General features: G+C 36.7%; 1 protein-coding gene across 2 annotated transcripts; it reads right to left on the minus strand.

The window, feature by feature from the left end:
• Positions 1-1,181: 1,181 nt before the first annotated feature.
• LOC110452017 lies at positions 1,182-13,983 on the minus strand. Of its 2 annotated transcripts, none has more exons than XM_021500276.1 (5): positions 13,391-13,983; positions 5,482-5,584; positions 3,987-4,132; positions 3,386-3,505; positions 1,182-3,098 (listed from the first exon to the last, which is right to left on the minus strand). In XM_021500276.1, the coding sequence occupies exons 1-5, from the start codon at positions 13,446-13,448 to the stop codon at positions 2,830-2,832; spliced, it is 696 nt and encodes a 231-aa protein (XP_021355951.1). In that variant the 5' UTR covers positions 13,449-13,983; the 3' UTR covers positions 1,182-2,829. The 2 variants fall into 2 exon arrangements, with proteins under 2 accessions (XP_021355951.1, XP_021355950.1); XM_021500275.1 differs by having other exon boundaries at positions 3,386-3,508.
• Between the last annotated feature and the right edge of the window lie 635 nt (positions 13,984-14,618).

Genomic DNA, 14,618 nt, shown 5'->3' on the forward strand with positions numbered 1-14,618 from the left:
AAGTTAAAGAAGAATAAAGCAGGGATTGGTGCTGAGCTGTAATTCCAGCAGTGACACAGATGAAGTAGTAATACATAAACGATACGAAGCCATAATAAAGCAAAACACATATATGATAAATGTAGGAGAGAATATTACCTGGATCCATGGTGACAGGGATCCATGATGAGCCACAATCATAATATAATTTAGAAAGTTAAAAACGGGATTAATAGTAAAATAAGATTTCTACAACTCATGTTATCAAATCGACTGTGAAATAATTGGATCATCGATGGACTTTTGGTTCTAAAAGATTTTATTTTATGCAATTTGTGTAACCTTGAGCTACAAAGTATATATATACATATTAATTTGAAGGGTAGATGTATTGAATATTTTTTATTTATAACGTAGAAATAATTCAGTAACTCCTGAATATAGTGGTGAGTCGTCCCGATCCAACCTCAGTGTGGTTTGACTATTGAAATATATGGAATATTTTTCTATTATACTTCTGAATGACGTTTTTCAGAAACGTATACATTCAATTATATAGTACGTTATTTCGTCATTACATTTATTTATGTTGTATTGTGTTGGCCAGTATAGGTAGTCTTAGCAGATAACTGGTGTAAGGTTTATCTCCGAGGTAAACACACCGTACAAAACAGGACTTAAATAGTTGAAAATGCGCAGTGCAAACATTGAATATTGACTTTGAATTCAGATTTTGTCCCGGAGTGTTGACACAGAGGAATTTCGTCCCCAATACACAGTGTTTGTACGAGATATTGTAATACAAACACTTGTGAGATTATATTTTTCCCAGACAGAAACGAAAAAATATGTATACCACATCGTCAAATTCACACCAAAACAAATTCGAAACATATTAATGTTGGAACCGAATAGACAGGAAATCAAGGGGAATTAATCATAAAACCACACATTAAAATGAATGCAAAACCCAAAATAAACGTGTATAAAGTATAGATTTTACTATATTTCCAAGTCACAGAAACATGGGCAATGAAGCCTCGTTAATCTCGACAAATTCAATTCCAACAGGAGCGAGTGACCGGTACAACGGCCAGGTTGATGGGATATTTTCGTATACAATACTAATATGTCACAATGGATACCTGGTGTAGAACTGTACTGCTGGCGAAAGGAACACCGATAACGACACTCAAATCCATGTTATACAGTTTTATTAACAAAATAGAGGAACCTAAGTACAGGTTCCTCATCACAAATGGTATTTCATTGTGAATGATGTTAACTTATCATGAATTCCTTTCTACAATAAAATGTTTTCAGTTTCAAGAGATTTAACAAGATTTTAATATAAGCCCCAGTACAGTTATTTTTATTAGAGTTTGTTTTATGAAACGGAACATTCGCGAAGGTTAAGAAACATTTTGTTTCGTGTCGACAATTATACTCATTGAAGAGGTCAACCGAACAACAACTTGTAAGCTCATTTCATTCTTCAATTCATCATAATTGAACCAAGGCTAACGCATTATTAGCGTCCAGCAGCACGTTTATACATTCTTTTTCATTTCTCACACCCCATTCGTAAACTCTAAAAGATTCATTGATAGTTTCTCACACTCAGACACTGTTTTGACATACTATAAAAATGATGGTGTTCGAAAATTTCAAATGTTTTGTTTTTCTATAATGAAAGTTAGGGAGATATTATGTCAAGTATATAATCTAGGGACAAACTGTAACCTTATACATCATATAGTTTTAACTTATACAATAATTTCCTTCGTTTACTTAATCAAATGCCATTGAAAGTTACTGCATATAGCTTAAAAGAATTCTCTTCGTTTTGTCAAAGGCTTTGTATGTAACTTGCGAGAAAAAACAACATGAAAGGTTTTTTAACGAGAGACGTTTAGGAACAAAAGCAGGTTGCTTTTCACTTAAATGAGTGTGTATAAAAATCCGTCAACCACTTTTGTAAAGCGTATGCCAAAAGTAACAGAGATACTGTGTGTAATTTTAAACATCATTAAGTTTACCAGATTTAAAAAAATGAGCCTGGCATTAGCTCTTTTGAAAATATTTGGCATGATGACCTTGAATAATGAATGATCGAAAATGTAACATACTTTGACACATTACTCATCAGCACACTCTTTTAAAATATCACAGAGATGCTGCAACTACATGTATTGGCTGTCTAACGACTATACAAGTAAGTACATAGGAGTGCATTAGTGCACCTCAAAAGAGGTAAGAGGCTTTTGAATTCATTATTGTTGGACATTAGAGGACAACCACAAGCCTATTATATGATATGCATAGCATACTTAAGATTAAAGATAAATAAATATAAGTTCAACAAGTTAGCAGTAGAAACAAAGTATGTACAGTCTGTAACAGAGTCGGGAATACATGTTTGATATGTGTCATGTAATTATGTAAAAATGGTAAAAACTAAATGTCACTTTGATGTCGACGTAAAGATATCACTGAAATGATTCCATGCATATCCCATTTTACCATAAACCTTCAATATTTATTGCCAACAGGTGGTCAATTGAAAACAAATTATTTAAATAAATAATTTATGTTTTACCGTTAATTGTCCATTGTAAAATACATATGCGGATGTGCTACGTTTATACATATAATAGACGACAAGGTTAGTGCTGTTGGGTGGGTATGAGAACTGCTGTACCGTCCTGTTGTATAAAAGAGTCATAGCAAACAACGGCAAAAGACAACGCTTCATGGGTTTGACAGTGTTTATAAGAAATACAAAAATATGATTCGTTTTTTGTTTACATTATCTCCTCTTCCAGCGACCAGTATGTTTTATGTACGAAACTATTTTGGTTTGTGATAATAGTCTTCCAGTTGTGATTGAGAACGATCCGAGAGTGCCGAGTCTACATCGTCATCATGCGTAGCTGACTCCGACTCTGAATCAAACTCCGATTCGGAATAGCTTCCACTCAGTTCCGGTTCCGGTGGGGGCGTGAAGCTGTCCGTTCCGGCGGGGACGGGATACGGCAGAATGTAGATAGGAGGTAAACCCTCTGTGGAGTCCGGGGACTTTGCCCGAGGTATGTGTCCATTTTTTGTTCTAGGAATGGCTGAAAATCAAGAGAAATTGTTACAGATTTCCGGCATTTTTTAGAAGAACAACTTAACAACATCTAATTATGTTTTTGAGCTCATTGATAAAATAACGAACATTTCACATCTTTTGTTAGGTTACCAATGTCGAGCTAGATCTTAAATTGAATGTGTATCCATTAGTTATAGATCTACAGGACGTAATCATTCATTGTTCCACTAACAAAGGCACCACTTTGACAGTTACTAGAAAGTGGGGTTTTTCATTTGAAGATCAGCTCACAATATGAGCTCGTGTACATACGTGGGATATTTGGTTTCTTTTCAGGGTCTGCAACAACTGATAACGGTGGCAATGGTGATTTCTTCTGAGGCGGATCAGATGCAATACTCCAGCGGGCTGCTGACCCATTCACGGAATCGACTACTGTACAAATATCAGATATATTACTGCGACGTTCATATTGGTCCTTACTGTTTCGTACAGTACAATTTCTTGTATACAAGTAGAAAATGTTTTTAAGAAACGTTGAAATAAGGAAATGCAGCGAAATAAAAAACCGCCTTTATAAATTGACAAGGTTAAAAGTAAAAGAAAATATGTCATCAACCACCCACATAAAAGCGGGCATTGCCACATGATCCGGAAGGGTAAGCGTGTTTTGCACAAAATCATGAGAATGTTGTAATTGTATTAAAATACATTTGTTATTTATATGTTAGAATCATTGTTTTGTCATTTCGTCCTATTACGGAGCCGTAAAGAAGACCCTTAACAGTACGTTTTACCTTCGTTCAAACAGTATTTCATTCAATAATCCAACATAGCTTTAACATGCGTATACTTTTAAAGGATGGGAAAAAAGACTTAAAGGTTTACTTTGTCACAAGACAGGTGTACTTACTGTGTATTTTGTCGGTCGAGCCCGGTAAGAAGCCAGGTAGATTAAAACAACAGTACCGTCTGATCTTACAGCACATAATGATGAGGAAGATGATGACAGCGAGGACAAGCATCCCAAATATCGTCATAAAGATGATGAACTGAGGGCTGTGTCAAAAGTTAAAATCAAGTTAGTTAAAATATAGTTGATGAAATACATACATATTACACCTGTGCTGCTTCAGTTCGTACAAGTAAGTTTAACAGGTAGGTTCATCTATTGGAACTCATGCACTTTTTAAGGAAAAAAGGACTATACCGGTAATCAAGTTACACTACAGGGAAGTTTGAAATGTTGGCACCCAGCGATACACATCGCTATGACAGTCAGTATGACAATATGTGACACGATTGCAGTTATTGAATAAATGATACGACAGCGTCAACATATGGCAAAATATGCTGCAGGGTCAACACACAAGGACAAAATTAAAGAAAGTCGACACAAAATGTCAAAATATACCACATCGTCAACACATAATGACAAAATGTCTCACTCCGTCAACTTGTGATGTCATACGTCAGCGTCAACACACAAAAACATCCAACAATACCAAGGCGTCAACACACAAAGACATCCAACAATACCACGGCGTCAACACACAAAGACAACCAACAATACCACGGCGACAACACACAAAGACAACAAACAATACCACGGAGTCAACACACAAAGACAACCAACAATACCACGGTGTCAACACACAAAGACATCCAACAATACCACGGCGCCAACACACAAAGACAACCAACAATACCAAGGCGTCAACACATAAAGACAACCAACAATACCACGGCGTCAACACACAAAGACAACCAACAATACCATGGCGTCAACCACAAAGACAACCAACAATACCACGGCGTCAACCCACAAAGACAACCAACAATACCAAGGCGTCAACACATAAAGACAACCAACAATACCACGGCGTCAACGCACAAAGACATCCAACAATACCACGGCGTCAACACACAAAGACAACCGACAATACCAAGGCGTCAACACACAAAGACAACCAACAATACCACGGCGTCAACATGCATCCAAACCATTTTTGTCAATTAACAATGGCAAAATTGTAACTGAAAATGTATACAAGAACACAGCACTAAGAACTTTCCAAAGTTCCTGAATTTATACTTCTTTTTTGTTTTTGTTTGTTTTTGTTTTTGTTTGGTGTGCTTGGTTCCTGTTGCTGTCGTTAGATATCATATTCAGGTTCACAATTTGCCCAATGCTATATTTCGTTTCTATTTTAGTCTAACATCGCCTCTCTTCATCACTTTTGAATACAACTCTGTCATTCTCAAACTCGTCTGTTTTCGTCATTATTTGCCACGCCTCTATCGCCACACCTTTCCACTATCAGTATCCTTAACTCATCTACTCTCTGTAGAACCGATCTTTCTTTATTAACAGAGCAGCCTGTACATTGTACACATTATTATCTTACCTGCCGGTATCCACACCTCCGACGAAGCCCGCCGAGTTTGATGCCACATTGGAGGAGCCTGTTCTACTGGACGAACCTCCAGATCGGGCGGCTGAACACACGTCTGTATTAACAAGAAACAAAGTTAGCGTCACTACATATTTGCATTTTGAATTTTCTTTTCATCTATGGCAACAATTTTAATTCTTTTATCTCTCATAGCAACGCCTACAGTTATACCAACACCAAATCTCGTTATTCAATCATAGACACGCCCTGATTTGATCATTGCCTTAGAGCCACGCCCTTTTTAGATACTTATGATATGATCATGCATATTTCCGTCTCTGATAGACACGCCCCATCCCGAAACTCACGTATGGGCACGCCGTTTTTGTTGCTTATAACCACGCCCATTCATGGAATTCACTTAGAGAAACACCCGTTATATTACTTAAAAAGCATGCCGTTTTCTTTTGATTAGCTTTAAACAAGCTTCTTCCCAATATTCACTTATAGACACGCCCTTTTGTAACAGTTATAAACAAGCCCCTTCCCAATGCAAAATTCATAGAATAAGCATGGGCTGGTGTATCTGGCGGCGGGTCAGTGCCTCACTTCCGGTCCAGACTTGGTGATACAATACGACGAGTGTTAGGTTAAGGCAATTATTAGGCATAGAAGCCAATATTTATAGGATAGACGGCTCCTTCTCTAACCTGTCCCCCTCTTCTACTCTTTACTCGATACTTTATCCCTTCTACTCATTTTCCTTTCTTTTCTTCGTCTGCTGGATAACCGAACTACTTGGTAATGAAGCGGAAGTAAAACCTATCAATCAAACAATCAATCAATCAATATTCACTTATAGATACGCCCCTATTGTAACAGTTATATACAATCCCCTTCTCAATAGTCACTTATAGAAACACCCCTATTGTAACAGTAATAAACAAGCCCCTTCTCAATAGTCACTTATAGAAACACCCCTTTTGTTACAGCTATAAATATACCCATTCTCAATATCAACTTATGGACACGCCCCTTTTGTAACAGCTATAAACAAGCCCCTTCCCAATATTCACTTATAGACACGCCCATTTAGTAACAGTTATAAACAAGCCCCTTCCCAATATTCACTTATAGACACGCCTCTTTTGTAACAGCTATAAACAAGCCCCTTCCCAAAATTCACTTATAGACAGGCCCATTTAGTAACAGTTACAAACAAGCCGCTTCTCAATGTTCACTTATAGACACGCCCCGTTTGTAACGGCTATAAACAAGCCCCTTCCCAATACTCACTTATATACACGCCACTTTGTTACCTATAACCACGCCCCTTTTTGGTTATTGCACCTCCCTTTTATAACCTCATACAATGTACCTTACACATATTTTAGGGGTTGTTGGGCTTATTCTGGACTTTTTAAGGAAATCCCTGTTAACGTTGTAGCCTGTCATTTAAAAGGCTGGTATTGCATAAGATAAATAGGATATTTATTGATGAAAGCTCAGACTGGCGTGTAAAATACATGTTTTTTATACTGTGTTAATATATTTCGTTTGCATCAAAACACGTCACATGCTCCGAAAGTCATTTAAGCCGTAAGTACATGGTTATGTAACAAACGTGATTGAGTGAAGTGAGGGAATTATCTCGTGTTCCGTTAAAGCCGTTTATGTTACGTAACGGAAATGTGTAATTATACTTTAAGTCCCTTGGTGTAAACAACATTTCTAGTAACAACCTGTTTAACAATCCGTAACCGTCGGCACTCTCTGTTAACGAGAAAATTCCGACAGAGCCCGATTATTTATAATTGTAATCTGTTTTATGACATTCAGATGAATATGTATGAAAATTGTTTTCGGACTTGAGAATTTAAAAAAAAAACAATTCCCTCCCGTCTCTCATATACTTAGCGGTATAAGTACCGCATTGACTTCGACTATGTTGTCTACCGTTTTCCATAAAGCCGCTCCTCGCGATCGCTTTAGTTATGTATCAGTGCCCTTGAAGAGTAATGATTCATTTTTTTTTATTTTACTTATAGTGGGTTGAGAGCAGCACTTTAAACACGGCTACATGTAAATAAGAACTTTAATTTCTAATATTTAGAAAACATGGTTTAACATTTACAAACTGTATGCAATAGCCTCATATCTAGGTCTTCGTGAACTCATTTTCAATACTGCCGCGACACGGACATTTATTTCGAGGTTACATACATTCACTGTATATACATAATTGGCCTGTTATTCAGTGAATTCGCCCGTGTAATTTTTTTTTACATATGTCACTAGTGTAATATACCCTGGAGCGTTTTTCATTGGCTGTGCCAGTCAGAAATCGATTGTGACGTCATAATATGGACAATGACGTGACGTTATAAATTGCTAATGGCGCAACAAAATGACTGTCTCCGTATGATTAAGCCCTCTACATTTTAGCTTTAAAACCTGTCAAAATGTAAGTTTTCTGAGTTACGTGATAAAAAGTATCTTAAATTTATTTTCATTTCATATGAGCTTTTATGAAACTCCTCTCGAAGTTTTAATTTTTGCTCGCCAAGGCTCGCATAGATAAAAACTCGTAAGACTCGTTTCATAAAATCTCATATGAAATGAAAACTCATTTAAGATCCTTTATGTATATATATGTCAATTCAATAAGTTCAGTATAGTCTCGTCATCCGATACCATATTTTTTTAGAATATACATATCTTTGTGTTTTACTTGATCGATGCGAGACACTTATAAAATACTCTTAATATGTGACCGAAACGTTAAGTAAATGTCAAATCGGGAAAAATCATAAACTTTTTAAAATATGGTTAAACTTAATCAGGAAAAGACGAAACTAATCGTCTTTTCCCCAAAGTGTCAGCAAACAATGGCTCTCCAGCTCAAGGTTGGTGCCAGAACTATTGAGACTGTTCCAGCTGTTAAAAACCTAGGGGTATACTTTGACAGTTCTCTGAACATGGAGAAACAAGTGAACGCTATTGCCAAATCCTGTTACTACCAGATCTGGAACATCGGCTGTATTCGGCAGTTTCTAACTGCAGATGCCTACAAGATTTTGGTGCATTCACTTGTTACCTCTCAGTTGGATTATGGTTACGCCCTGCTCTTTGGTATATCTGACAAACTAACTAGTCGTCTGCAGAGGGTCCAGAACACTGCAGCACGGCTAGTTACTCGTACTCGAAAGAGAGAGCACATCACACCTGCGCTTTATTCGTTGCACTGGTTACCAGTACGATATAGGTCGCAGTACAAAATTCTGGTATACACATACAAGGCACTGAATGGAAAAGCTCCATAGTACCTACAGGAGCTTGTTTCCCTGTATCAGCAGTCAAGATCACTGCGGTCGGAGTCAGAATCTTTGTTGTGTGTCCCAAAATCTCGTACTGTGAGCTACGGAAACAGATGCATTGTGAGGGTTTCGGCTACGTTGTGGAATAGCTTAGACGTAACGTCAGATGTTGACGCGCAACAGTGTTACACACGTTTAACGTCATTTCGTGTCAGGTTTGACGTTTGTGGCACACGGCCGGCTTTGTAAAACACGTGCTTTCAGAGCTATCGGAATGAAAATAGACATATGTAAAGCCTATTTATTTGACATTCATATGGTCACGGTTTGTATATGACAAGTGTAACCAATTTTGACAATGATCGAGTTGAACGTGAAGATAACGGTTAAAAAGTGAAAGAAAAATGTGATAAAATAACGCTACCCGTATAAGTACCATCTGCTACCTTAATATCAACGATGATATGTACATGTAAGTTATAAAGCACATATTAATTAATTTAATAGAATAACATGCATATATTAAAATAATCCGTATTTTTTATTTGATTGAAATCCGAGAATGAAAGCGCGCTCAGATTATAAGTTACATTGTATAATGACGTGATGTCATTTGTCATTAAGCCATACATTGACATTGGTGTTGTAACCCTCAGAGTTATCACACTGTTCATGCATTCCAATAAATAAATTTGAAAAATCACATACAAGATTGAATTTCGCTCATTACATTTTCCACACAGGCTAAAATGTCTAAATGTTCTCCTCCTTCAACTGTAATTTGTAATTGTACAACCTGCTGTCTGTCAAAACGTACAACAATGGTTACTTTACCCCCTCCCCACCCCCCATCTGCGATATTCCAGGGGTTAGGCTCACTTACGCTCTCTGTGACCCTGGAATTTGTCATGACAAAATTGAAGGCTCAGTGTGCGTCACCTTATAGATGAGACGAGAAGACTAGTTTGATACTTTGATGTACATTAAAAGAATTGCTCGGTCGCGTAACGGTAAAATTGACTGACTTTGTAGTTGGGTGTCGCATCTCTGTACTCCATTTTGTACATTGTAATGTATCTGAGGAAACCAATAAACATGAAATTTGTAATCTACAAATGCCCAGGTATCTGCCTATCGATTGGTCAGAATTTTTTTCTACCTGAGACCAATCAAATTGCTAGCCGCGTGCCTTCAATTTTGCTTTGACATATTCCAGGGGTACAGAGAGCGCAAGTGAACGTCAACCCTGGAGTTTTGAGGATGCTTTGACCTCGCCAGGTCAAAATATAGGCCTTCTACCATCTCCCACACGGTCTGGAAAGAGTTTCCCAGTCATTTTCAATACATTCAACAGCTAGTAATCACTAAGCTATGATGTGCTAGTGTTCTTGTTTTGTTTAGGACAGGAGATTAGCAATAGGCAGTAGGATTGATATTTGTGACAAGGGAGTTGGATTGGTCCATGTGACTGGCAGGTGACAATAGCTGTGCAGGATTGATCTACTGTATGTTGCAGGAATATGACAAACGTCGGTGGGGTTGATATCATTGTGACAGAAGGGTGACAATAGTCGTAGGGATTGATATCATTGTGACAGAAGGGTGACAATAGTCGTAGGGATTGATATCATTGTGACAGAAGGGTGACACTAGTCGTAGGGATTGATATCATTGTGACAGGAGGGTGACAATAGTCGTAGGGGTTGATATCATTGTGACAGGAGGGTGACAATAGTCGGTTGGTTAGATATCATTGTGACAGAAGGGTGACAATAGTCGTAGGGATTGATATCATTGTGACAGGAGGGGGACAATAGTCGGTTGGTTAGATATCATTGTGACAGAAGGGTGCCAATTGCTGCGCCCATGTAGAACAACCATCCAACTACCAGCATCCGCATCAAAGTATTAGGTCACCAAAAGAGAATGACGTCATTGTGACATCATACGGGATACCTTTACTCTAAAATTCCTGCTTTTTTAACCTATGGAAAATGCTTCTTTGTGTCGAATGTACCCGTTTTCTGTAAATCAAAGTTGTAGAAAATTTGTTTTTGTTATGTTTAGAAATATGCCAAAAAAAGACGTGTCTTACACGGTCAATTTCCTATCTTGCACACCTTAAGATGATGTGGAAAACTATTACAACGATTCAACCATTTCCTTACAATTTTATAGTAAAAAATTACACGCGGTTTCGTCATCTTTTGCTTCCAATACACAGAGCTGAGTCATTGATGTATTTATAAGATATCCCTCTCTGCGTTTTCCTTTAAAGTGATTGACGTAACGTCATCATTCACCACGTAGTGATTTTTTTCTTACAAATATGTGCAAATAAAATCAATTCCCCACATGTTATTATTAAAGCCATCGACATCAAATTATCCTCAATGTTGTGGGATGTTTTCAAATTTAAAGTAACGATATTATACATATTTTTGTCTCTCCATTAAGAAGATATCACCTTTTCCCGCTAAAACCAGTAATTTCATTCACTCTGCTTATGCAAAAATTATGAAAAACTAAATCGTTAAATAAATGCCACATCCTTCAAACACAATATGTCGGAAATTTGAAAACGGATAATTAGAAAATTTACATAAAATGAAACCCTGAGATATTATTAATACGTATGCATGTTTTGGCTGTTATTGCGTGTAAAAAACAACCATAGGACATTCACTAAAAATGTTAAATTTTGTTCATAAACAAAACAAGAAAATGACGTTCGAATTATTGTTTTCGACGCAAAACAACGTAGCGTTACATGACGGCTAGACATGAGGAAATCCATGCTGTGCAGCGGTGTTAGGACACACGATATATTTAAGTTATGCTTCAAAAAGCTGAGTCAGAGAACTTGCCAATGCATGTTTTTTCATTAAAACAAACAGATGTGTCATTTCATTCGAAAGTCACAAATATGGTATTTTTTCTTAAAAAGTCGCATTTTACGGACCGTTACATAACGGCTAGACCCAGTAATATCTTAATTACCCAAATACTGTCTCTCTAATTTCTATCAACTTTTGCATATTGTTTGAATAGATTAAGAACTTGCACCAAACCGAATCCAGGCAAACGACATAACATATTCATCTAGAAATCATATTGCGAATGAACGCACATTTTGAACAACTAAAAACATTACACAAATGATACAAGTGGGTTTCCTGTATTTTTTGCAACTTTCAAAAATGATATCGACTTTCAAGTATCATGTTATTCAAGAAAACATTGTTATATAGCTTTAAAATTCAAACATCTGCAGAATGGGCCCATATTTTACTTTTAAATATTCATTTATTTAAACGCGTAACCCGTTTATGTTACACATTACATTGGAGTAATGGCGAATTTTGACGTTATATCGGTGATTATTAGGTTGCACTCGAAACTTTTATATATTCTAATGAAATATTCAGGTAGATAATAAAATTCTGAATAAGATGGTATATAATAACATACATATTTGATCCTTAATCAGATTTTATATAGCGCTGATGTAGCGAAATCCGCGACTTTTCGTATGTGCGTCAACATCTGACGTTACGTCTTACCATCTGCTATTAGGAAGACAAATACCCTGGCCAAGTTCAAGAGGGACATAAAAATTCACCTCTTCACGTCTGCATTTTAGAATCTTTGGAAAGACGTCATGTAAATACCACCCGTTTATTTGTTCAATTATGTGCACATTGCTTGTTAAATGTATGAAAGATATTGCAATCCTTTGTTGTTTGTTTTCACAATTATAACCATTACTATTATCCATATGTTGTACAGCGCCTTAGAGTAATTTTACAAATTATATAGGGCGCTATATAAATGCTGTATATTATTATTATATTATTCTCACTTTAATGAGGGACTGAGCTTGAACACGGAATCTGATTTCGAGCACGTGAACGGTTTTATGAGTACGGGTCATTATTATTACAAAGAAGTGTGATAACAGTAAAGATATGTCAGCGGGGCTCCCCTAAATCGCCAAGGTACTGCTACGACTTATGTCGACAATAGTGATGTTTTTTTTATAATGGTGTTGGTTTAACTTCAAAATATCCTTTGTGATATGTAGACTTACTTGTTCGGAAAGGCAAATGGTTGTATTACAGGTAATTTGTCACGAGTCTTTGAAAAAAAGGTCGCTCTTACAAATGTGCATTTATATAAAGTCAGTACAATTCAATTCAGCTGTACTGCTTTTTGGAATAAAACGTCAGTATAATATTTACCTGTCAGTGTCTACACATTGTCCGATTATCTCTAGATCTATCTGTATGTATAGAAATGAAGTCACGCCATTAAAACCCGCATCGAGCTCGGTAGGTAATAATGAAGTCTATGATAAAAGCTCAAGACATGAGGAACCAATTATGAATTTAGCTGTCACAATCGACCACACTGAACATAAATAAGTATTCTAAGTGTGAGAACGACGTTTCAATTTCAATAGATTTCAGTTTCCAACTCACAAGAAATGACTCCAGTAGCCAATCACCTTAAAACATATGATATCTAAATTGTTATTTATATTTTTTTCAAAGGACCACAAACAGCACATGCACCAATAATGTATATTATGAGAACAGACTTACCGTATAACTGTACCGTCCATAGGACACACACAAACGGCAACAAACTAGCCGTATCCATTCCCGTAGTAAACTTTTACTCCAATAAAACGTATAAAATCCAATCTGTTTGAGGATGTCACATAGCGATCATTTATATCCAGTCTCTTTTTGAGGATGTCACATAGCAATCATTTATATCCAGTCTCTGTTTGAGGTGGTCACATAGCAATCATTTATATCCAGTCTCTGTTTGAGGTGGTCACATAGCAATCATTTAAGAAGAATCATCGAATTAAAGTGTATAATGCACATCTACATAGATCTGAAAATTATTCGATGTTTTTGACATTGAAAATATGTACAGGAATTTTGTCCCATGTCCTTGAATTCTTCAATTTTTGAATTGCTCAATAGAGTCGCCGGAATGAAAAATAGCAAAGACTTCAACAATAAAAGAATTCAATAATCAGATGGTTGCCAAATGACTCAATGCAATTTGATAAACAAACGGTCTGATTTGTAAAACGTTTAGAAAAATTCTCTATTAAATTCCAAGTGCACAGGTAACTATGATATCCTTACCCCACTAAGGGCCTAATATATCTACCTGTACCTTTAACGTCACACAAATGGCATTGATTACACAATATATACCTGACGCCTCCGACAGGTAATCACCGTCTATAAGTATGTCTATCAATAGAAGGGATTTCCCTGCCTTATTAACACAAGTCATCAACTAAAAAGAAGCGGTGTATTTTGATAAAGCATTAGAGGTGATTCCCTATTGTTTAGGGTAGTGAAAGCAGTGGTGGAATACGTAGTTCTGTAATTATCACTGTTATTTTAATACAATAAAGAGTTAGCTTGTGCTGTTGTCGTGTCGGTACGTGTCCGACTATTATATGGCGGCGACACATTTCTCCCTGGTCTATATCCTATATTGGTGTGTTTGCAAGGTACACATGTAGCACAAAATGACCTTTCTTAAGAACAATATCACTATAATTGTTCATATGTTTGTTGTTAATTCTTGAAGTCGATGTGTCATTGTTTCGTAACACTCAACTTTTTGGTTAAGTTACAACCCCGTTGACTCTGTAATACCCCGGAACTCTCACTTCCATAGGCAGCTGTTATCATCTAGAGGTTATCTCCCCTTACATATGATTTGTGATAAACGTTTACCTTTCCCTTACATACGGCCTAACACGAATGTTACTAAACAATGTTTTCTGTCTGATCTATT

The sequence above is a fragment of the Mizuhopecten yessoensis genome, unplaced genomic scaffold, assembly GCF_002113885.1.
Source record: "Mizuhopecten yessoensis strain PY_sf001 unplaced genomic scaffold, ASM211388v2 scaffold6363, whole genome shotgun sequence".
NCBI lineage: Eukaryota > Metazoa > Mollusca > Bivalvia > Pectinida > Pectinidae > Mizuhopecten > Mizuhopecten yessoensis.

Excerpts from the sequence above, each read along its gene's own strand:
- LOC110452017 (XM_021500275.1), bottom strand. The coding sequence starts at position 13,448 with ATGGATACGGCTAGTTTGTTGCCGTTTGTGTGTGTCCTATGGACGGTA. Across the intron at positions 5,585-13,390 it reads ATGGACGGTACAGTTATACG|ACGTGTGTTCAGCCGCCCGA; the intron begins GTAAGTCTGTTC and ends TTGTTAATACAG. Across the intron at positions 3,099-3,385 it reads AAAGAAACCAAATATCCCAC|CCATTCCTAGAACAAAAAAT; the intron begins GTATGTACACGA and ends CTTGATTTTCAG.